At 49.2% G+C, this 23,921-nt stretch overlaps 1 protein-coding gene across 3 annotated transcripts; it reads left to right on the top strand.

The window, feature by feature from the left end:
* Positions 1 to 11: 11 nt before the first annotated feature.
* On the top strand, positions 12 to 23,459 carry LOC122387555. Of its 3 annotated transcripts, XM_043377869.1 has the most exons (9): positions 341 to 484; positions 5,339 to 5,491; positions 15,424 to 15,573; positions 17,673 to 17,936; positions 19,649 to 19,874; positions 20,096 to 20,460; positions 20,818 to 21,041; positions 21,388 to 21,493; positions 21,877 to 22,013. In XM_043377869.1, the coding sequence occupies exons 1-8, from the start codon at positions 437 to 439 to the stop codon at positions 21,485 to 21,487; spliced, it is 1,530 nt and encodes a 509-aa protein (XP_043233804.1). In that variant the 5' UTR covers positions 341 to 436; the 3' UTR covers positions 21,488 to 21,493; positions 21,877 to 22,013. The 3 variants fall into 3 exon arrangements, with proteins under 3 accessions (XP_043233803.1, XP_043233804.1, XP_043233802.1); XM_043377868.1 differs by lacking the exons at positions 341 to 484; positions 21,388 to 21,493 and adding an exon at positions 12 to 287 and having other exon boundaries at positions 21,877 to 23,459; XM_043377867.1 differs by lacking the exon at positions 21,388 to 21,493 and having other exon boundaries at positions 21,877 to 23,459.
* Positions 23,460 to 23,921: the final 462 nt, after the last annotated feature.

Genomic DNA, 23,921 nt, shown 5'->3' with positions numbered 1-23,921 from the left:
AAAATTATAATAAAATATGATGTATGATTGTTACTTTATGATGATGCCAAACTACGAGCAGTAAATCCAACCACAAATATATCTATTTACAAGTCAACTTTTGTTGTCTTTAGAAGTAAAATTCCATTTCTGTCTACGCCTAGTATCGCTCCTTCGAAAGATTTTGCAAAAAACCCTCACTAGCGCCATCACGCAGAAAATTTTCGAAACGCCATTTTTGATGCGGAGTTGGATGGGAAAGGGGTGAGGCGCTTTGTGTCGGATATTCGAAGTGCAGCGTCCAAAAGGTGAGATATTTTATATTTTGTTCGTTACTGCGTGTGCTTTCTTTGCTTACCGGCGTCAGGGTATCGTCAAACCAAAATTTGGACAGAAAGTTCGGAATTTCGAATTTGCGGCATTCGTGACGCGGAATGGAAAGCTGTAACTTTCTTCCATGCAATATGCTGTATTTAAACTCAAGATCACTGTAGTTGATGTGATGGTAATTAGTTTGTGCATGATTTTTCTCCTAGCAACAACTGTCTTCATTTTATGTGAACTTCATTTTAGACATAATTTGGTTGGTGTTAGCATTTTGATTGTTTCACTTGCGTGTTGCCGCTAGTTGTATGCCGTAATGGTGAAAGTACGGAGTTAGGTATACCTTTCAATTGGAAATTTTGTTAATGTACTTTTCTGTTCCAAATAGCATGTCCACTTATATGAAAATGCTTAAATGGATGATCACGTTTGATAATATGACAAATAAAATGTACAATATTAATATGATCAATTCCTAAATGCCGTAATATGAGGACACCATTTCTAGGTTTGTGCAGGACATTTGCCCACCTACCTATGAAGGGTGGCAGAATGCAGGAACAAAAACAACAAGTTACATTGATACACTAACAGGGCTATTAAATTAGACCTTCTCATTTCCAAAACCTAACTTGATATAACTTAACTAAATCCCTAACCTACTTACCTAAACCCTACTTATGGACATCTAGAAGCCTACCCTTCTACAATTATCTATCCAAATTTTGCTTCATTTTTAGGTGTAGTTTGAATTTTTGACTCCCCATATACCTTTATGTAACTGGCTCATTACATTACATTGCTGTGTAGCTCCCCTATTAGCTAATGCATTGAAAACTATTTTTTGGGGGGTAAGTTTGTCAAAGTTAGGTGTTTTGCTATCCATTTTTTATATTTAAATCTTTCATAGAGAAGGTGAATTCAGTTTACAGCTTATGGTTAAAATTATGTTTGGTGATGGGCCGACTCTCAGGCTAACACCCTTTTTCCTTGGAAATTATCAGTACAAAAAGGAGTTAGGGACAAATCACAAAACTATCATAATTTTCCCTAGCTACGTACATTTTTACACTTGCCCTTGAAATTTGATGACTGACTCAAATTACCTTTGATCTGTGACCTGTTTCTTGAGACCATAGCAGGCCGATCATGATTCAGCATATATCTGAGCGCATTATCTGTGGTTATTTAAGACTTTGTGATTAGAAGCATACCAACATGCAAACTGATGTTTGTGCTATAGGTACATTATCAAGGGTGTTAAGTTTACTTTAAGGTCTGGTGTCATATAATTTAATTGTACAAATGTGTGGGGTAGATTTTTTTTTAGCTGGTCTCGTATTGACTATTGAGCACTCATTTGATCATTTGAGAAGTAGTTTTTAGTGCCTATGCAGTATGCATCCTGTTAAAAATCTGTCAAAGGTGGTTTACATCTACTTTTGATAGCTGGTGGGATGTCTGCTGCATGACCTGACCTGACCTGGCCTGATCTGACCTGACCTGACCTGACCTGACCTGACCTACCCCAAATGCATGAATATATCATCTTTGAGCAGAACTTATATAAAATTTAAAATCAGGACTCCAAAATAATTGGTAGGTAACAACTAACAAGTCAACCTCACATTAAAATTGTCTAGCAGGCTTTGATTTTCCCAACTTTTGTGTCATTGTCTGACCTGTAAGGTTAGCCAATGACCCAGGACTGTAACCCACTGTTGAGGGTTAACTGTTGTAACTGAGGGGAGGGCATTTAACCCTCACACTTATCAGGGGGTCGAATGGATCCTCTTGGTTTTTCGCAAATAACTTGCGCCAAAAGCAGTTGATCCTGATGAAACTTTCAGTAGGTACCCTCGATTTGATCAATTTTAAACATATCCTGAAAATTTCATGACCCTGACCCAAAATATAACCTTTGACCTAAGACCTGATTCTTGAGACCATGTTTGGCCAGAATTGCAATTTGGCATATGCCAGCTCACATTATGTGCACGTTTCCAGTCTTGTGGTTGTAAACCTTCAAACATATGAAATGGTGCTAAGGTCACTTGAAGGTCATGTCAAGGTCAGTTCCTTTGATGGCCTTGGTTCACTTTTTTAAGTTTTACACGTTTCTGCTGATTTCAAATTCGCCAACCAGAAGTAGTTTTGGTGCCTTCGTAGTATGTTACAAAGTTTTCATTGGTGATAGACACCTATCATGGATAAACGGCTGGACGCCTGCTGGTTGGCCTGACCTGACATGACCCGTCTGGGCCTAAATGCATGAAGACATCATCTGTGATCAAACCTGACACGAAATTTGTTATCAGCACCCTGAAAAGAACCTTGTGACAACCTTACTACAAAGTTCTAGCAGGTCCTAATTTTCCTGACTTCAAGGTCTTTGACCAGACCTGGAAGGTCAATCAATGACCTAAGACCTTTAAATGAGATATTATCGGCCTCCTCTCGTCACGGGCAACACGCTCGTTTTTTTTTCGTGAAGCTCTAGCTCGATCAGGGGCCAAATGGCAAGGGGGTCCAACGGACCCCCCTCCCGTCTATACGTTAGTCGCTGGCAAAACACCAATACGGGTGAGGGTTCACGCCCCCCTACCGACTTCCCGAGATAGGTTACAATGCGCCAAGCACTAATCACACAATGGCCCTGAAGTTCACCATAGCTTCTCCTGCATCAATTTTGCATCGTATGTTAAAGTTGTGACGTGTCAGTTTTTCGTTTTTTTTTTCTCGTTTTTTTTTTGCCGATTTATGTTTTAGCCGAAAGCAGGAAGACTTTTTAACTCTGTACCTACAAGGCATAATGTGTGATTGATTTGCAAATAGACACTATAGACACATCACATGACATCAAATCCCCATTTTCAAGATAGCTTCTCATGTGTCTTGGTGAGACCTTTCCAATGCCATCTCGCTACGATGCTTAGTTTCGAAGAATCTCGGGGGGGGGGGGGAGTGTTAACTGTTAACCCCCTCCCCATGTCTGTGGCGTGCGACTGGAGGCTCAGGCAAGTGTGGTTTGAAATTGGTTATCATCGGCTTCCTCTCGTCACGAATAACACGCTCGTTTTTTTTCGCTAGGCCCCAGCTCGATCAGGGGCGGAACGGCTAGGGGTCAGACGGACGTAAGGATCTTGGGACGGACCCCCCCCCCCCCCACACACACACACACTCCTTATACGCTATCGGTTGGCAAAACACCAATACGGGGAAGGGCTAGTTAGGTCACAATAGGTCATCAAGAAGGATATTTTGTCTTATTCTCTGGGACGAATTGGGTCATAGGTCGTTAAATGACAGACTTAGAGTATCGTAAAAACAGTCGTGCCTTTTTAGAGCTCTTTTGCAAATGTAGGTATTTATGAACAGGTATATTTTGATGTTAAAAGGTCAACTTGCAAATTTAACTTGATGCTTAGTTTCTTACTTTTCTGGCCGTAAAAAGATAATGTAGCATTTTCGCCCTGGTTTGTGTATCAAAAGATATTATCGAAAACTGTGGATGACTTTAATTTGTCACAGACGAAATTTTTGTGTTCAGTATTCCATGCTTTTCGATAAGTGATGATTAAGATGGTCTCGTGTGAACTACGTCAGTTAGAGGCGCAGAACCCTTTTCTATCTTGACACAAGGATTTGACATAAGGTCACTAAAGGGACCTGGCCCTAGTTGCCATTATGAAAGAAATCCGTGATGTCTATTTGATCCATCGTGTCACCGTTATCAGTCACGGAAGGTTCGCTAGCGATCGTTTTTGTGGTTAAGCTACGGCGGGTGTTTAGACTTTGTTGTTGATCACCTGGCGGGACTTGACGAGTAACGACCTTTAATGGCCTGCTAATGAAAATTTGGCATGTGCAGAAAAGATGTGTTATGGGCTTGCCTAAAACTACAAATCCTGTCTGTCTTGCTCTCCTCTCTCGGTTTTGAAAAAAAAACTTTGTTTTGAGGAAAAAATATTTAAATGCCCCTTTTATTACTCGTCTGTCAGGTATTGGATACTGTCCTGAAAAATATCATTTTTATAGCACATTTCGGCATGTATTTTTTAGAACTTAAAATTAAATAATTGTTATAAATTTAGAATTTCAGTCTCAGAGATGATTTTGCAATTTGTATTTCTGGCATTTTCTTTCTTCTTGCGTCCTAATGATTTTATTTCTCGGCTTCCACAAAATTGGCACCGACCACTCGGCCGATAACGATAATTTTTGGGGACACGAAATATTCTCTGCTTAGCTGGCACCTCAAGCGACCAGGGCTTTCGATAATCAATGATTTGTGCAATGTGCATGTTTTGCAGCATTTACGTGGTTGCATTATTCATTGCTTTAGTGTAGTTCCTTTTGTTTATTGGAAGCCAAAATTGTTCTCTTTCTGAGTTGAGTACCTGACTTCACGGTACTCGTTTGTTGGCGATATTATTTCCGCCCGAAGGTTTCCTCGGCCTCGTTCCCAAACAAAGAGGCGCCCGGCCGGCGCGGCACGGCGGCGTTTGCGCCCCGACTGCCGTGTCGTCGGCCGGGCTGCCGGGCCGGCGCGCATTGCTGCCGCCGCGCCGACCCGCTCGCCAAAAGTTTCTCATTATTCTGACGTCACGTCGGCACCAATCGATATCGCCGCCTAGCCGAACTGTTATTGGCTCTCCCGGGTAATGGGGCCGCTCCCCACTCAATTCGAAAGTTTGATATAAAATTTCGATGCTGGCGGCGCGCCAAGAATTCCGCCGCGGCGGAGCCGGGCCGGCGCGGCGGGCGGTGGCGGTGGGAGGCCGGCTGCTCACCGGCCGGAAGGTGGCCGGCGCGGCGGCAGTGGCGGCGGCAGACACGTGTGAAACGGCGTGCAGTGAGCGGAGCGCCTGCCGCCGCCGGCACTGGCACCGCTGTGAGTTACGGTGCGGCGCCTAGCCGCTCTGCCAGCTCCGATGCTGAACAGATAGCCGTCCTGCTCCGTGTGCAATAAGGCGGCCGTGCGAGCGTCTGTGGGCGCGGACTGACGCGGCCGGTGGTCTCCGTGTCTCGGCAGGGCGGTGCCGCCATGAACAGCCAGCAGCAGTACTGTCTGAAATGGAACAACCACCAGACCAACCTGCAGCGCGTCTTCGCCCGCCTGCTGCGCAACGAGATCTTCACGGACGTCACGCTGGCCTGCGAGGGTCATGCCCTGCAGGCGCACAAGGTCAGTCCCCGGGCCGGGCCATCTCGCCGACTGCCGTCTGCAGCCGCCCCCAGCGTACGGTCAGCGTCGGGTAATGATACCCGCGGCCGGCCGTGCAGCCGGCGCGCCGCTCGTCGCGATTGGGGACGGTTTTTGCGCGTCCCGGCCGGTTCCCACGGCGGCGCGCCGATGATGCGGCCCACTGGGCGGGAGCCGACTGTGTTGTGGGGGCGTGCCACTGCGGCTAGCACCGTGGGCGGGGAAGGGAGGGAGTGCGCTGCCCAGTCCGTCAGTGGCGCTCGGCGTGCCCATGCCGGGATTGCACATATGCAGACTATATCGCTATTTGCTTATATTTGCTCTCAAGAAGTTGAACTCGCTAAATCCTTGCGCTATTGATTGAATAATTTAATAATGCCATACAAAGTGACAATCACTTGAGATATTTCACAAAAGTACACCTCGAGTACATTGCTATATTGTCTGTGACAACGTACTTGTCTCGATCATCGTGGGTCGACCGGACTCGTTTCCTGGTGGTGAGTGTTTGTAGGATAAAGTTGTGCTCGGAGCCGCACACCCCGGACATTGGCGTCAAAGTGTTTCTCTGAACATGTTCGCGCGGCGGCGATGTGGCTCGGAACGCGCTCTGGTCGGCCCTGGAGCCCTCTCGCCGGAACATAACTGGAAACGAGATACGATGATCTTTAATATGCCGGGCAGTTCGCGGTGTGGCGAGACTAGGGTGCGTTTTGGATTGTCTTTGAATGCATAATTACCGTTTGGTAGATGCAATTATAATAATTAATAGCGCACGTATCCAAATAATGGAAATCTCACCCAACACACGTATTTATGTAAAGTGTTGTTTCAGTTTGTTTAAAGCAATGTGAGGTTTGTGTTCAATAGCTATTATAAAAGGGTATTCGCTAGCTGTGTTTTTCTATTAAAAAGCAAACCTGAGTTGTATATTTTAGCAAAATATTTCGATATTCAGGATTTTCTTCTTTTGACTAGACATGGGTTCATGCATAGAAACATGATTCATGTTATCTATGATTCATGCTACCTATGGACTAGATAAGAATATTTGATTTGCTTGCATCATCGTTCAAGTCATTTCGCCTTTTGAACCTTTTTAATGTTTTTGCAGACTGTAAAATGATATTAGCCAGCAAAGGTCACGTAATCCTTCAGCGTCACAATTCTCAGCAACACGGGACATCACCAATTTCTGACTTTTCCCACTTCTCTTTCTCAACTTCAAATGGCACCACACGTCTTCTTACGTCAAAAAGTGAAAACAAAGGTGTTCTCCACAAAGAGCTTCAAGCAGGACTTTTCATTTAATCTTGATTGAAGTGTCTTATTTTACTGGACATTTCGTATGCATCTGCCTGTTTAATTAGCAGATTGATGTAATCATCACGACATTGGGCTGCTGTGGTATCTGCAGTATCTGGTTCGTGTTCCCGGGGTACTGCTGCACTGCTGAGCATAGGTCATCGGTGGCACGTTATCGGACCGCGCCCGCTCGTCACCTCCGACAGATGTGTTCTCAGACTGGGCCCGTTGTTGTATGTGAGCGGCGCCCTTTTCAGCTGCTGTTGCTGACATCCCGTCACGAAGGTGTCTCTCTGTCGTGGGCATGGTGGTGTCTCTAACCACCTGGGCGTTATCTCAGACCGACCATCCGGACCGGGAGCTGCAAATTGGCGCACTGGATATGGGAAACGGAATTGCACCTCGGAATGCCGTCGGGTCAGATCCATGTTTGTAATGGTGCTAGAATTTTCTAATGACGTAGCTGGTAGGGTGAGAGATTATCAGCTTTGGACGGAATACTTCTTTTTTTACAAACGTTCGTATCGTTTTGGTTAATATAGAGTTAGCGACAGGAAATTTTATGCATAGATGGAGCATGCTAATCGTTAAAAGGTGATTTATAAATGGCAGGTTGGGGTGCATAGTGCGCGCCCGTCAACCCAATGTGTACCCCTTGAAACAGTTGAATTGGTAATCAGGTTCGGAAGCCAAAGGCCTGGACCACTCAATCGTAAAATTGCACTTTATACGCATAATGCGTTGCACCCTGTTCGTTTGGCGATGCCATACCCTTCGGTATGTGCTTGGCACGCGTTGAAGGTGGAATGGGGATCAGAGATCCTCTGCTTTGTCGGGGGGTCTTCTACTTTCAGGAAACGTCAAGCTACTAAAGCTCTAATAGTGTTTTTATGTGCAGTCTAAAAACAGCCGCCCTCATCCCCCCCCCCCCAATAATGCATCAGCTCCAATTCTAGTTCAAGGCAACGCACGAGCGCTGCCGGTCTCTAGAAGTGTTCGTAATGACATGTTTTAGTGGATGAGGCATGAATGTTGCGCTCCGTTTTACCATTGAATTTGTAACAAGTGCTGGGGACAGCTTCTTGGGGAATACCTTGGCAATGAAAGGCTACATAAAGCTGAATATCGTCCTCGGACCCCTGGCTTCGGAAGGGTAATAGACGAGTGTTAAATTAGTCATTTTATGATCAGGCTGTCCTACTACATATACCGAAGTCTACATGACGACGGTTCTCATTGGAACCGTCGCTGGTTCGTAGCGTTGGCTCCGTGTGAAGAGGGGCGTAGCCGCGCTCCAGCCGTAAATGACCGACCGGCACGCTCACGCTGGGTTGCATTGTAGATGCCTTGTTGTGAGGCGGATCCAGACATTTCTTGTCGGACCCTTGGTGTCGCTTGCCGGTACCGCTCTCGCCATGCCAGGGAGAAGCGTTTCACCAATGCTTCAGATGTTCGAGCACTTGTTTGGTGAAAAAGATGAAGAAACCGATGCTGCGTTTACTTATCGTCTGATACTGCGTACGGAGGGAAGCAGTGTCCTGATTTTCGTGAATTTGGGTGGAAAACCACACCCAAATGGATTCCCTTTTTGACGTCCCGGTAAGCCAAACGTCGTCCCTGACAGATGAAAATCGCCAAATATATGGAATACCAAAAACAAATAAACAAAAAGAAATGTACTCTCTGAAGCCCTGAAACCATGAAAATGATAACGCTGTGGTGGGAAAAGATATGGATTATAGATGGGAGGGTAACAGGCGAGAGATCAGCGAGTGCTACCAGGGTATATTGAGTGAAAGTGCTACTGCTTCTGAGTTTCAATTGTACAGACGGTTTATACTTCATGTCATACTGTTTTCAAGAGATTTTCAGTGGCTCAGGTTTGGCGTCAATATCGACATCCTTTTGAAATAGTGACGTCTTCGCGGCTTTAGTCACACTCTCCGAAAAATCAATTTCAGGACACTGGAGGGAAGATATTTAGTCTACCGACCGTGGGTCCCACTTGGTTCTGCCACATCACCATCGGGAATTATGCCAAAGATCGCCGGACTGACTCGCGCTATAGGCTTCCTGTCAGTATGGATGGCGGCCGCTATGCCACCTCTGTCTAGCCTGCTCGACTGCATAATAACAGTTCCCTTTAGACCGACTCGAGTCGGAGACTATGAGACCCGTTGAACGTCTCTGTTGGTGACACAGGTACCTGTGGTCAGCTTATCAATGCAGCTTTAGTTATATGGAAAGCTTTGGGCAGTCTGTCAGACAAAGGATTCTGATATCTCTCGTAAGTCGTAAGGCCCGACTGGGGCTGTGCTCTGAAGGTTGAATGCAGCTGTTCGTTGTATCGAGGTATGGCGAGTACTATCAGACGCCGCTCCGCGCCGGCGCACGTGTGGGCTGTATGGACCCTGCCCCCTTGTGCCAGGAGGGTTGAGACGGGACGGGTCCCACTCCCGGCCGTTCCCGTGAGGGCTCGAACGACGCTGCGCTGCCCCCGAACGACGCAGCGTCAACAGCGCTCGATCGAGACCAGGCGGAGGCTCAGCCAGCATTATGAAGAATATATCCAATTATTTTTGCTATTAAGCTACATTCCGAACATTTCCTGTAGGCTCTTGCAAGTGCCGACGAACGATCGATCGGACATTGATCCTTCTGATCTCGCGGAGCGCAACTAAACGAACAATTATAACGAACATGGGGTATCATTACCAGTCGGTTTCCAGGCAAATTGTCACCTCATTTGAATTGATGAAGTTGAGCTTTGTTTCTTTTCATTGCGACTTACTGCAACAAAGGCAGTCTCGGTGTCTCAGCGACGTGAAACTCGCCTGATTTTTTTTTTCTAGCGAGGTCACTGATGATATCTAGTTTGATTGCTGTAAGGTCGGCTTTGCTTCACTAATTCAGCAGAATGTCTCGTGTTTTGAACCGGCAAAACTGAAAAGCTTTATCTTTTTCCTTGACTTTGCAGGAACAGGAAAGAGCAGTGCCGGATACCAAAATTTAATGTGCGCCTTTGGTGTCTGGTTTCTTTCAAACCATGTATCTTTTCCTAACGTTTTTTTTTTTGTGTGTGGTGAACTGGCGTCAGCCGGTCCTGCATTCGGCCATTGTGCGGGCTTTCGTATTGCGTCACCTTTGATCATTATTATCGCTTGCCATACCAGTTGGAACGTCTAGCGTGCGCACAAAGAGCAAGCTTAATTTAATATTAACAATTGCAGATATGTCTGCAATAAGCTTTTCAAGATTCCCTTATTTGTCTGGTCAAAGGGACTGGGCGCTGGCGCTCCTTCGACGCTTTGTCTGCTCTTTATATCATTTGTTATTTTGTGATGATGGATATCGTGCCTAAATGTTTCTTCATTGATGACTTCACCTCGATTGAATTTTTTTCGAAGTAATATATTAGCTAAATTATTAAATAAATTATATGTAATATATGTATCCATGTACTTGTATCCATGATTGTACATATGTAAACACTTCACTCCAGTACTGGATTTGATGGGTCAGTGTGATGCTGCCGGTGTGTTCTGGACGCGGCGCGGCGCGGTCACTGCCGGATGGCCGGGGCATTAGCGCCTCGGCCGGGCAGCCGATCCCCAAACCTGTACTGCGCCGCCGGCCGCGTCGCGCGCTACATCCGGCTACACAAAGTTTGCGGCAAACGCCACTTCCTGTGGGACTTCGTTACAGCGACATGCTCTTTTATGTTAACGCCTTTTTATCAAAGGCACACTTCAATATTTTTTTCCATTATGCGTATTTAGGAGAGCTAAGGTAAAACGTGATTCCGTTATAGGTGGTGCTCTTAGAGTGGGTCCTTTTGTCACTGTCGATATTGTAATTGTGGGGTGCTCCGACTGACTCCGAATGTGACTGATATGTGGTATCGTCCCGTGGCACTCGTTGACCGCCGTTTGGTAGCCTGTGTGCTGTGGCCGGAGTCCTGCTGTGCCCGGGGTCAGCCAATACCAGCCACACACAGAGGCCGCAGCGAGCAGCCAGACCCCGCCGCTCCGCCCTAGACAGGCAAACGAACACCAAAAGTGGTTCGCACTATCAAGGCTATGTCTGTGTGGTGATCTTTTATCTCGATATCCTATAATTTCTGTCCAGGAAAATGTCACTTTACGACTAAGCTGGACTATATGCATGCCAGTTTCTGAATCAGGAAAATCTTTATTTCACACAGCGCTGTGCTGTGCATGGAAGTGCTAACGGCAAATAATGTAGGCGCCATAAATCAGTCATAAATTTGAATTAGCAGAATCGTGTTTTGTCCTTGTCGAGCTCGCACTCGATATCCCCATCCGGGTCATAGGCTGCACTTCTTTTGTGGATGCCGCTCCAAAGTCGCGTAATTTTCTAACCAATTGTCTTCTGCCAAGAGCAGCTACAGGCTAACAGCAATGGCAAGAGCAGCAGCAGTGTTTTGGCTTACTTTGCGCTCAGACTATCTCTCCCTCTCCAGTTTATCTACACTAAGGCCGTGCCTCTGCTCATAGTCGGGTGAAAATCGCCGGCTGCAGCTATTTTTTGGCCTGAAAATCATCCAGGAGTTTCATCTCCCACGCGAAAAAATAACCGCCGGCGTAAAGAAAATACCAGCCGAGAAAACTGCCCACGACTTGTGATTTATAAAATGTGGCACACATGGAGGGCCGGTTTGCGCCAATGTGTGTGTGTGTGTGTGTGTGTTTTTTTTTAGAAATAATCCCAAAAAATGAACTGGCCTGCATGCCTATATTTGAATAGCAATATAGGAAAGTGGGCTTGCTTCATAGTCGCTTTTTAGCTTTTGGATCTCCATATTGGTGTGTTAAGTACGTAAAAGTCATTCATGCTCTTTTTTATGAAGTACCGAATAGCTTGAGTTGGGCACCAAGAAAAGATGGCATATTGTTCATAGGCGGCGGAACGGGGAGGGCACCGGGGCACCGTGCCCCCTTGATTTGGGCATTTTAACATTAGCCCTATGGGCGTTGCATGGATAGAATGGGACCAAAAGTCGGCAGTGCCCCCCCCCCCCCCTTAACCCGCGCCCCAGTGGCGGTCTCAGCCAACTTCGCCCTAGTGGGGGGGGGGGGCATATGTTACCACCCACCTCTAACTCAAAAACTAAGAGGGCTAGAAAGACGCGGTAAAAAGCAGTCGATAGCTCTCAATGCGTACGTTTGAAAGTATTTCGGTCATTTTTCTTCTTGGAGCAATATTGGGGTCACTGGAGGTCATCAAAGGTCAAAATTTCCCAAATGTCATTATATTTTTCAGAAAACATGCTTTTATCTCAGGAACTATGATAGCTAGAAAAACGCATGGAAAAGTAATCGATAGCTTTTGAACTCTTCTTTCGATAAGGTCATCATCAAAATTGACCTCAGGTCAACGGTTTAGCATGCAGAGGGCAAAAACTCCAAAAATAGCTGTTTTTTCGCAAAGTGTTTTTCGACAATACCTTTTGACTAGAAAGAGCCACGACATTTCTATTGCCAGAATCGTGTTCCTCTCGACGAGACGCGTCGAATGAACTATAATTTGACCTTGAAAGATCAACTTGAAAATTTGACCTCAGGTCAAGGCCATGACCTGACCGGAAAAGGTCATGTTGCATATCATTCGATGCGTCTCAACAAGACAAACTCAATGAAACCATCCCCAGCGTTCTATCTCTTTCCAATCGCGAGTTATTGGCAAAAATCTGTTTGTAGCCTCAAATGACCTCGGATGACCTTTCTAGAGGCTATCAGCAAAAATGACACCTTGGTCATCACGGGTGGTCCAAATCATTGTGATTCTGAAATATTTGGACTGTTCCTATGCGTACACACGGATCTAGAGGCATTTTCATTTTCCTCCATTGACTTATAATGGTAAGGTCACGGCACTGACCTGACCTTAGGTCACAAATATAAAAATTCGAGATATACAAATTGTAGGGGCCCATAACATCATGCAATCCACCAAGTTTGAAACCTTTCTGACAAACACTGCAGGCTGGACATGATTGCAAACTTTTTTAGGCTTGGTCAGTTAACTGGACCTGGTGACCTGACCTGACATGACCTGGGGTCGAAAATTTCACACATTGTCCAAAATTGATGTACAAAAGGCTGTGCCAAGCGGCGCGGCGCTACGCGCCGCGGTTTTTTATTTATACGCAAAAAACGCGACAGGGTGGTAACATATGCCCCCCCCCCCACTGGGGCGAAGGTTAATTGAAGGTGTTCCGCCGCTACTGATATTGTTGAAGTTGAAGTTCTAAGACCCCTTCTTTGCGTGACTGCCATACCAAAATTAAAGCGAACCGACAAGGACTGGTGTTTAATCTTCATTGTTGCGGTGTTAGTTAATTGTTGGGTAATATGTTACTGGTCATAAATCAAAACAACCTGTGGATAAAGGCAGTGTATTTGATATTGGTCATACCTTTCATACCATGGAATCTTTTTCTTGCATGAAAGTGGAAAAGAGAATAGCACAAGGTCATCTGGGGAGGTGCTTATCCCAAGGACAACCTCTGGCCGTGGCCAGAGTGAATTCAAATCGTGAAAATGGCTGCCTCGCCCTGAAGGAAAGAGGGACACGGCGTAGGAGCCGAAACGTCAGTTCAGTCGGATAGTCCTTTGAAGCATACATACAATCACATATGTCTGACGACTGTACATCAGACATACCTATGTGATTAAAGGCTCTCCCTCGGGGGCGCTCTGAAGTTCGACCTAATAGGCTTCAGAGCGAGCTAGAAGACCTGTGTGACCGTCAGATAGCGATACTCACGATTTGTGTGCACTGTGCGGGGCTGAATTATTGGCTCATTGCTTAACGGTTTTCTCGCAAGGTTTTTCTCACAAATTAGTTCCTTGTATGACTTATGATGTTTGGAATGTTATTTTCGTATATCTTATTCGCCATTTTTTCTTTTGATTAAATTAAAAAATGCTGCGCCTATTGTGTCTTTTTTTGTTTTGAAGCAAAGAATAAAGAATGAGCCGAAGGTGCCTCTGGATAATTCAAACACGAACTCATTTTTATGAAAAAGAAACAGTCCAGTCAGTCGATAAAAGCGAGATAAAAAGAAGTGCAACAGCAGGGTTTCTAAAATTAAGAGACGCTTGTGTGCTAGAAACGTTGTGAACACTGTTCAAGGCTATATCGACCTTCATTAGACGTACTGATATCTGACGCGACGTGATCTGATCTTATGCACAGTCATTTGTTGCTTGCAACAGATGCACCACTTAGTTAAGGTTAGGGGAAGTTGGGGCAATGCCGGAGTTGGGGCAAAGCCGAAATTCGAGATATTTCGAAAACCGTACGACATGGATGCCACCTGTCAGTGATGCTCTGAAGCTAAAGTGACTACCAATTATCGCATGTTTGTTACCAGTCGTCATTCGGAATACTTCGGCTGTGAGGGCGCCAAGAGCGTTTTCAAGGTACGTTTCCTTTGTACTACATGCGTCTTCGAAGTTGCATTTCCTACTCATTATGCTACCGTTTGTCTGGCCAATTCGGTCAAGTAATCTTCAGCACGTCTTTGCATAAGTGTGCTGCCTATTTGAAATTTATACAGCACGTTGAAAAGTTATGGGCCTGCAAATGAAAGTATGGCTGGCTGGGGTAATGCCGAAAACGTGCAATTACGCGCGTTAAAGCACGCTACGTGAACTTTACCGCTGTAGAATAGCAACGCGTATTTTTAGTCACACAAATTACACTTTTAACCGACACAACGGCCTGTTACCATAAGGAATGATTTACCTGGCCTTTTCTTATTATATCACACAATTATAACTTCCAGTGTGCACCAAGCGTCCTCAATCTCTTATAACGCGTGTCAGCTTTGACGAATTCTGGATAAAATTTGAGATGAAATAGCAAAACATCAATTTCGGCATTCCCGTAGATCATTTCTCCCATTTTCGGCTTTCCCCGCAGTCCGGGGCAACGCCGAAAAAGTCACTTCTTTGATATTTTTAGTTTGTGCGCTTCACGGTATGCGAATTCATCAAATGCGCCTGGTATGTTTGAAAGGCAAAAGACTGGCCTCTCGAATGACGCCAACAAGAATAGCTTATGTTGTCTACCTTGCGTGCTACGGGCGTCAGAAAAAAAGTATTCGGCGTTCCCCCAACTTCCCCTACTGACTGCTATTTACGTTCTGTTCTACATATATCGGAAATATTTTTGTTGCGGCATAACCAACTGAGTCCGTGCTCAGTTTCTTGTTTGTCATATTGCCTGTTGACAAGTTTTGCAATGTGCACTAGCTGCACCGACAACGAATTCCATCTCTGTCTGTCTGTCTGTATGTATGTATGTATGTATGTATGTATGTATGCGTGTCTATCTGTCTGTCTGTCTATCTGTCTATCTGTCTGTCTGTCTGTCTGTCTGTCTGTCTGTCTGTCTGTCTGTCTGTCTGTCTGTCTGTCTGTCTGTCTGTCTGTCTGTCTGTCTGTCTGTCTATGTCTTTGTCCATGTCTATGCCTATGCGTATGTCTATATAGCTTTATATTTGTGTATGTGACCGAACAGAATGCGATGCGGGTCGCTCCGCCCCGCGTGTGACGCCGCCCGTTTCGCCGCGTCCGCAGCTGGTTCTGTCCGCCTGCAGCTCCTACTTCGAGCACCTCTTCACCATGCACCCGGACAAGGCGCCGCTGGTCATCCTCAAGGATATCAAATATGAGGACATCAAGGCCATTGTGGAGTTCATGTACCAAGGCGAGATCAACATATCCCAGGTGGGTCAACATACTGCCGGCGGCCGGCAGGCGCCGGACTCGCCCCGGCCCTTTCCTGTGTTACTTCGTGACGATGCAATTCAATCCCTTTTCTCTTTGTCGGCTGATACACCCAATACAGTAAGTTCTGACTTTTCTGACTCTCCTTCAGCTTTGCTGGATTCCTTCCTGTCTCCGACGGTTGGCCCATCCTGGACTCTGTAGTCTGCTGTGCCTTCGTTGGCTGAGCCGGAAAGAGAGCCGGCCCTTTCATGTAGCTCCGTGGGCTGAGCTGAGCTGTGTCCGTTCTTGTCTCTCCCCTGGCTGACCCAGCCCGGCTCTGCACGAAGCCGCCTCCCCAGGCTTTTTTGACGCTAGGAATGGAGCCGCGCCGTAAAATGTTGCACGACTTTATGAAGCGCCGTAAGTGGCGTCTGCATCATCTAATATGCGGTCGTTGTGCCCGGCCGATTTTCGTGATTATTCCGCGGCTGATGCAAATCGAGCGTTGCGCTGGTTTGGCGGGGTGCAATTTTGGCGCGGTGCCAGCGAGTTTGCACTGGGCGGCCGGCCTGGCTGGCGGGCGCGGCGGCTGACCTGCCGGCCGGCCGACCGTACCTCCGCGACGGCGGGCCGCGCCACGCCGAGCCGCCGAGCCGCCGATTTGGACGGAAAATGATGATCGGCTAGGGCGGCGGTGGCGCTGGCGGCGCGGCGGCCGGCCGGCCCGCCATCGCGGCGCCGCAAATTGATTTAGAAGTTTTGGCGGAGAGGCTGAAGGTCGGCGGGGCGGCCGTTGCCCCGCCGCTCGGCTGCAGAAATAATGTATTTGGCCGCCGCCCTCCGCCATTGTGGGGTAAAGCTGCGCGGCTCGAGAAAGTTCTCTGGGCGGCGACCCGATGGACGGGTAACTTTATTTTCCTTATCTAGTTTCTTGGAGCGGAAATACCTGACTGTTGTTTTCTTTTTTCTCGGCATTTGGCAAGTGGCACCGAATTGATGAGGAAGTGTTTTCTTTTTTACAGACTTGGGCCGATAGACCCGTTTGCCGCTCGAATGGCAGCCATTTTGGTATCAACTCGTTGGAGTGATGTTTTCGTATTTTTGTATGACGCATCGCGACTGCAGCCTTGAAACCGTCATGTGAAAACTCTGCAACATAAATGGCTCCTCGATAATTATCTGTCGTTACAATCTGAAGAAAATAGATTTTCCTTGTTTTAATATTTTTAATCCTCCAATATTCCCGTTTATCAATGCAGGAATAAAAGTGACATGAATTCCAAGAGCAATATTAATTTGAAAACGTATGGAATGGTAGCACATAAGGTAACTGATGCTAATACGATTTTTCCTTTCTCTTATCTGGAACTCATTGCAAGTTTTGTTAGGTAGGTATGTCACGGTTGAAATATCTATCATGATATGCTTGGCTGTCGGCCATGAGCAAAATTACCTCAGCTACTGCGCAGTAACTGAGCACTGGCAGCCGAAACGGCGGGTCGTAACCTCATGAATCCAAACTTATGTTTGTCGTAACTGGGCCTATGAACTTTAGATGAAGCTATATAATAAATGATGGCCCGCTGTTATTGGTGGATATGCCATGTATCCTGAGGATGCCTTTGTTCTTTGTCTTGGTCGGTTCGCCAAAAATCTTGATGCATTGAGCTTTGGTCTTTTGGTTCAGCCCAACTGGCTTAAGAAAGCTCCAAAAGGATTGCTGGATCGCTGCCGGTGCGGATCACCCCTTTTGGTGTTGACTGAGCTCATCTCCGATGTAATGTAGGCACCGTGGCCGTAGGGTCATTTTAGGTCAGCGCCGGATGGGGACGTCCGACGTTAAACCCACCTATGTCGATATAACGGGTTTAGTCGTATTACCGCCGGAGGGCTTTGCATACAACCATGCCTTTCTACGTCTTTTGTTTGTGTAGGTCTAATAGCGCGCTGTAAAGCGACTGAGTGGCTAGACGGAGGCTTTGGTTGGACTCATCAGGGTGACACTCCGACTTTCGCCAGAGTTTTGACGGCCGAGGGCGCTCACAGTGATGATCAGTGTGCCGTGCCATGATGCGTGCATGAGGTCTGACGCCGGCTGTCATCGCCCGTGTCCCCAGGAGCAGCTGCCCTCGCTGATCCGCACCGCCGAGACGCTGAAGGTGAAGGGCCTGGCTGAGGTGAGCACCGGCTCGGAGGGCCAGGCGCCGCCGGTGCCGCAGGGCCCGCCCGTGCAGCCGCCGCAGCCGGCGCCGCCGCCGCAGCAGCCGCCGCAGCCGCACCCGCAGTTCGCGCAGCACCCGGCCGGCGCCGCCGTGCCCCAGTCGATCCCGCTCTCGATGGTGGCGCCAACTATAGCCGACTCGTCCGAACTACAGAAGCAGGTCAGTGCCGCGCCGCCGCCGGCCCCAACAGGACGGGATGCGACGCGCTTTTTGTGGTGTTTGGAACGTCTGAATCGAGCCCGATCGCCCTCCATACATGGCCATGGCCCCGGCCGCCATGTGACGCTCCTTGTGGGTCGGGTCAGACCACGGGGTGCGGAAAAACAAGGCATAAAAGTGTTCCACGCCAACCATTGGGAGGCCGCCAACCTGATATGATGCGATGGCAGTCTACACTTTAGACGTGGACCGTCAATCCTAAGCTAAAAAAAAATGAGCAACCTTAAGGCCACTGAACAAGGCCTATCATTATAGTCGGGACTGTGGATTCGGATTCGGAGTTATTCGGAGTCGATAGTTCAGCCTTGAATATGAGTCGGTGTCGCCAAAATCTTACGTACTCCGACTCGGAAGTCAGAGTTAATATTGCATGGAGCAAAATATTGCTGTACGCTTGTTTGCTTGGAGATATTGCGTTCCTTCACCCTTCAAAGACATATTTTGTCGACGCTAATACCATGCTCCTGTTTTGGACGAGCACTTTGAGCGTAAACAGAAGACGATGGCTGGGCCAAAACCTGTTTTTAGTTCACTTTGTTATTTATAAAGTATAGTTGCAATGTAAGGTCTTTGGGCGTACAAGGGATTGTTTTAGGCAACTGACAAGATAAAAAGCATCTTCGACGTGAACGTAACTATCATGATGTGGATTTAAAGAGATGCCCTTAGTCGGAAATGGAGTGGGAGCTGGGTCGATTTTTGGAAGCCGGAGTCTGAGTGCGAGTCGGAGTCACCGAAAATCCATCGACTCGGCAGCCTTGAATGATTATGTTCCCATACCCGAGACGGCGCTACTCGATAAAATGGCGCACTTCGCTGTGTTAAAAGCTTTGCTCTCTGCCTGTCTTGCATCCGCTCGATGCCTCTTAGCTTTATTTAGTTTGGATCGTGACTGTAAGCTGAAAATACGAAGGTAAAATGAAAATGCATCAGCCATATTGGCTGTAGATGGCCACAAGGCACGATGCTATTGATCTCGGCAGCGGTTTATTTTATTTTGTTTATCAAATGGTCGGCGGGGATGCCACAGTTATTATGAAAAAAAGTTGATGTGTAGGAGGCTGGGTAGTGGGTAGTGGATGCTGGGTAGGCCAGCCGCGGGCTGCGGCTGTCGCCATATTTTGCGGGAAACCCGTGTGGAAATTGCTAAGAAGGCGTTGCTATAATGTACGCAGCTGAGTAAACAGACTGTGTTCATATGGATAGTTTCCCCTGGTCGGAGGTACCCCAGCTCTGGCGGTGTTTACTCTGTGCGCGCCCGCCGCCGAGAGTCGCGTCCTGCTCAGATCTGCCCGGCATGCTGCTGGAATTCTCGTCGGGCGATGTATGGCCGACGAGAATCAGGTCCTGAGCAGTGGGCCTCACTAGCCAGCCAATCGCGAATAAAATTGACTTTTATTTGAATAGAATTTTCGCGTGGCTTAGAACGCCACATTGCTAGCAGCTTAAGCGCAGACGAATAAGCCCTTATCCGGCTGCCGCATTGTTTGATTAGTTTGCTATATTTGGTTATATATTTATTCTTTGGTCATTTAGGTATAACATTAGTGTCATAACAGTTTGCTGCTGTTAGTGTACGCAGTGGGTCGGTCGCTGGCGTGTTGTGCTACTAAGAGTGCTGTTCGATCCTTGACTGTTTGTGTGCTGGCCAGGTGCGGCAGCGGGCCATCGTGCCGCAGCCCATGATGGCCATGATTGGCTCGCCGCTGGCCATGCCCAAGACCTGGGGCGGCCAGATGCTGGAGACGCGGCCGGCGCCCGACTTCAACCCCGTCATCTCGTGCGTGGCCGGCAACGCCGGTCTGGACGACGGCAACAGCAACGGCGGCGCGTCCAGCGGCGGCTCCAGCGGCCGCGGCGAGCACAAGGAGGTGCCCGGTGAGTGGTCGCCCAGCGACCGACGGCCGCGGCCGAGCGGGGCCCCGCGCCGCGAGATACCGACCGGCCGCGCCGCCTATGTCGTTCCTATTTGGTCTCAAAGACTGCAGGCTGAGAATGTACCGCACTGCAGATGACCCTTGACGGCGTTGTTTTCGCCCGTGACCGCTGTCCAGTCCCTGCTCATCTGACCCGCGCTTCCCACATTGTGCGCGTTACAGAAGGCTTCGAGAACATTCCCAAGCTGGAGGAGTTTATGCTCACCTCGCCGATCAAGGACAGCTTCTGGAAACAGGACACGACCAAGTACGTGCTGATGTCGATCCGCGACCGCAAGATCGACCTGAAGACGGGCGCCGAGCTGCTGGGCGTGTCGTACAACACCATCTACGGGCGGTACCGGGAGGCGCACGGCCTGCTCTCGGACTCGCCGATGGCGCGCGCCCAGGCGCAGGGCGCGGCCGCCGCCGCCGCGCAGAGCACGCCGCCGGCCGGGGCGCCCGCCGCCGGCGAGCAGCAGCTGGTCGGCACGCCGGCCACGCCCGTCAAGGGCCGCGCCGGCGGCGACGCGCGCCTCTCCGAGAAGGTGAGCTGGCCGGCCGGGGCAAACTGAGATTCTGTGAGTGTATCCAATATCCGGAGTGTGTTGTCTGGCTGCTGCTGCTGCTGCAATGTTGTCACTATGGTTTCATGTGTGACTGAGACAAGTGAAAGTAATCTGAGCGGCGCTTGAGCGGTGCACGCTATATTTTGCTAAGATAGACGAAATTATGTCTTAGTTCTTAATCTGGTGGACCTTGTGAACGCGAAAAACTTCACATCTCTTCAACTCTCCCTGACAAGACTTTTCAGCGCCTTCCTGCACTGCCCGGCCAACGGGCCGAGCCGCTCATTCCGACCTGACCTGACCTGACGTTTGCTCGTGTTTGCGTGTGTTCTGCAGGCGTCCGAGTTCGGCAACATAGTGCAGATGAACGAGTACGTCAACAGCGGCGGCTCGCGGCCCTCGTTCTGGGAGCTGGACGCCACTAAGGCCGTGATGGAGGCCATCCGAGACAAGTCGATCGAGATGAAGTTCGGCGCCGAGCTGCTGGGCGTGTCGTACGGCACGCTGTACGGCCGCTACCGCGAAAACTACGGCTATCTCAAGGCCAACTGGAAACAGAGGTGAGTGCCGCCGCAGACTGTGGTCGCCTGTTCATCTTCAGTGCTAAAGGCCAATCCCAGATTGGTTCCTTTGAGTTGTATATGATGAACCTGTCGATTTTGATGCTGAATAACGCCAGCCCATGATTGTTTAAACGCTAGTCCATTATTGTTTTTTATGTTCCTTTCTTTTTGGTTCCATGTTTTCGACCCGGCTACCGGTCTTGCTTAGTGAACAGAAATATTTATGATACCCTGAATCCTCTTCAAGTCTTCAGTCATGCACGCCGTCTCAGATAATTTTACGTGGTATGTTTAAATGATTGAGTCGGTGGAGGCTACATACCATCAATCTCTCCTCTTTCAGTTCCAATTCCTCGAGCCCAGCCCACTCTCCTGTACCTTCTCCTCCATCGAGCCCCGAACCAGCGAGTGAGCAGCCGGCGACCACGACCGACCAGCGCTGACAGCCGGTATATAACCTGGGGAGTTGCTTCCATCCCACGACCATATTGCCCCTCCTACGATATGAGGTTATGCCAAACTTTCGCGAGAGTTAATTAAAGCAGCCTCCCAACCTAAGAGTTATGCGATCTAAATACTGGTTAAGCAAGTCCTGAGATCTCTGTCCTTTGTCGCTGTGTTGATAAGTGGAGGGCCTTTTTATGTTGCTGGCTGATCTTGAAAGTCCATTTGCTTAGTGCTATAATGTATTTAAATGTAATAAACGTTTCCTTCAGGACGTATTTTGCGCGGACATTATTTTGCCATTGGCTGCATTTCGCCCGTGCCTGTCGTGTAGCCGGCCACACGTTAGTCCGCGCCGCCCCCTGACTGTGTGTCGCTCTGCACACAGCCGCCGCATCGGCGCCGGTAGTCTGTGGGAGGAGCCGCAGACCATGGAGCTGCTGCGGCGCGTCAACGGCGGCGAGGTCTCCATCAACGAGGCGGCCGAGAAGCTCGGCGTCGACTACTACGTGCTGCAGTACCAGCTGAACCTGATGGACATGCACGGCGCCGTCAACAGCTCGTCGGTGGCCAGCACGGGGCTGGAGGATGGGCCGCCGTCCGGCCTGCTCACCAAGCGGCCCAGCCTGGACGCCCCCGCCGCCGAGCCCAGTGACAAGCGCGCGCGGGTCGAGAACGGCAGTGGCGACTCGACGCCGGCCGAGGCGGAGCCGGCGGCGGCCGAGCAGCCGGCGGCGGCGCCGGCCGGCACCGAGCCGCCGCCGCCGGCCGGCCAGGACGCCGCCGCCGCGCCGGCCAACGGCAGCTCAGAGGCCGGCGCCGAGTAGGCCGCCCGCCGCCGCGCCACACGGCCCAGGCGCCCCAATATATTCCACTTTGGTACACGTTTTTAAGATAGCTTGGTATATTTTTATGTTGCTTCCAGTCTCGGTAGGAATGGAGGGCTGCCTCCCCGGGCTTTTGATCGCCGTTTATTTGACACGCGTGTTGCTGGTGGACTGGAGAGACTGGAGAGAGGTTGGTCGAACGTCGGCCCGCGGATCCGACGCGGAACGATAACCGATTGTACATAGGCATTCGGACGCTATCACCTTTTGTACATAGAACTGCACGCCCGCTTCTACCGCCATGCACCTGTGACTGGGATTGTGTGGGCGAGGGTCGGCGGTGTCTGTCGTCGACACGTACCGCGACTGGCAGACGCTGCCAGAGGCGATCAGACGGGCGGACGGACGGGCGCGGCGCCGGCGACCCGCCAGCCGCCGCCGTCAGACCCCTAGTGCCTTACTGTCGTGTCTTGGGCCACGGAGGCCGCCGGCGGGCCGGCCGGCCGGCCGCCTCCCGTCCGCCCGCCCGGGCCGGCCGCCGCCGCTCCTCGACCGGCCGGCGAGGGGGCGGCGGCCCGCCTCTGTCCGCCTCGCCCCGTGTATTTATATTCACAATTCTACTCTGTCAAACAGTATTAATGTCGATCGGTGCGTTAAGGTTCGTTGGGCTAGCTGTTCTCGCGTACACTGTTATTCTGGCTGTCCGGCCTCTAGGTAGACGTCTGATATTTTGGTTGAGTTCACTCGGCCGCGCGTCGTCCACAAAGCCGAGCAGTTCGTTATTTACACCCGTATATACTCCTGATTGCTTTCAAACGAACCACCGGCCTTTGTTTTGTACGATCCATTTGTGGCGGCGGTCTGTGTTTAGTGTGTGACCGGCCGCTGAGGGCCGAGAACCTGTTGTACAGTGTTGTGTTCGGCGGTGACCCGGACTGGTGGACCTTCTCTCGGGTCCGGCGAAGTGAGCGTGTGTGAAACAGTTTGTGACTGTGGTGAGAGCGTGCGTGAGATGGACTGGGAGAAGTGAGCGGAGGCCTCGATCAAATCGTGCACGGCTCTGCGCGCACCGCCGGCCGCCGGTTGGCTCGGCGATACCCACGGTCGACCTAAGTTAAGTATGAAATACATGACGGTATCTATAGATGATGTCTGGTCGGCACACTGTGCTTGTCGGGGATTGGGACAGGGAAAGGGTCGTCTGTTTCCTCTCCTCCTCCCTCGAAATGCGCCGCTATCGGGCTAGGGTGGAGTGCGCGCAGGAGAGTGCGTCCAACAGAGAAGGTTGGCTGTCGCGGGTCTAGATAGTGTACTATTGCGGAACTAAACTAACAGGAATGTGCTGGTCAACGGCTGTCTAGCAACTATCAACAACAGTTGCAACGCGTCACCCGCAGTTGCGTCTGGCGGAAACAATCTGACTGCATCATTGACCAGTAAAACCGTTGATTGCTATTCAAAGCAGTTACAAACTCAAAACAGTAATTTTGAGGGTCGACATCTTCCTTACGGTCGATAGTGACTGTAGCAACGGAAGTTAATCGGTTGAAATTAGCAGCTTCTCGTTAAATACCGACCATTTTGGTTGACGAGTCGTTGATGGTCT

The sequence above is a fragment of the Amphibalanus amphitrite genome, unplaced genomic scaffold (assembly GCF_019059575.1).
Source record: "Amphibalanus amphitrite isolate SeventyFive unplaced genomic scaffold, NRLGWU_Aamphi_draft 000289F_arrow, whole genome shotgun sequence".
Lineage (NCBI taxonomy): Eukaryota > Metazoa > Arthropoda > Thecostraca > Balanomorpha > Balanidae > Amphibalanus > Amphibalanus amphitrite.
Note: the sequence above shows the minus strand (reverse complement) of the source record. Positions and strands in the feature narration are given on the sequence as shown.

Coding starts and splice junctions, on each gene's coding strand:
- LOC122387555 (XM_043377867.1), top strand. CDS start 437: ATGCAATATGCTGTATTTAAACTCAAGATCACTGTAGTTGATGTGATG. Junction 485..5,338: donor TCACTGTAGTTGATGTGATG/GTAATTAGTTTG, acceptor GTGTCTCGGCAG/GGCGGTGCCGCCATGAACAG. Junction 19,875..20,095: donor CGAGCACAAGGAGGTGCCCG/GTGAGTGGTCGC, acceptor TGCGCGTTACAG/AAGGCTTCGAGAACATTCCC.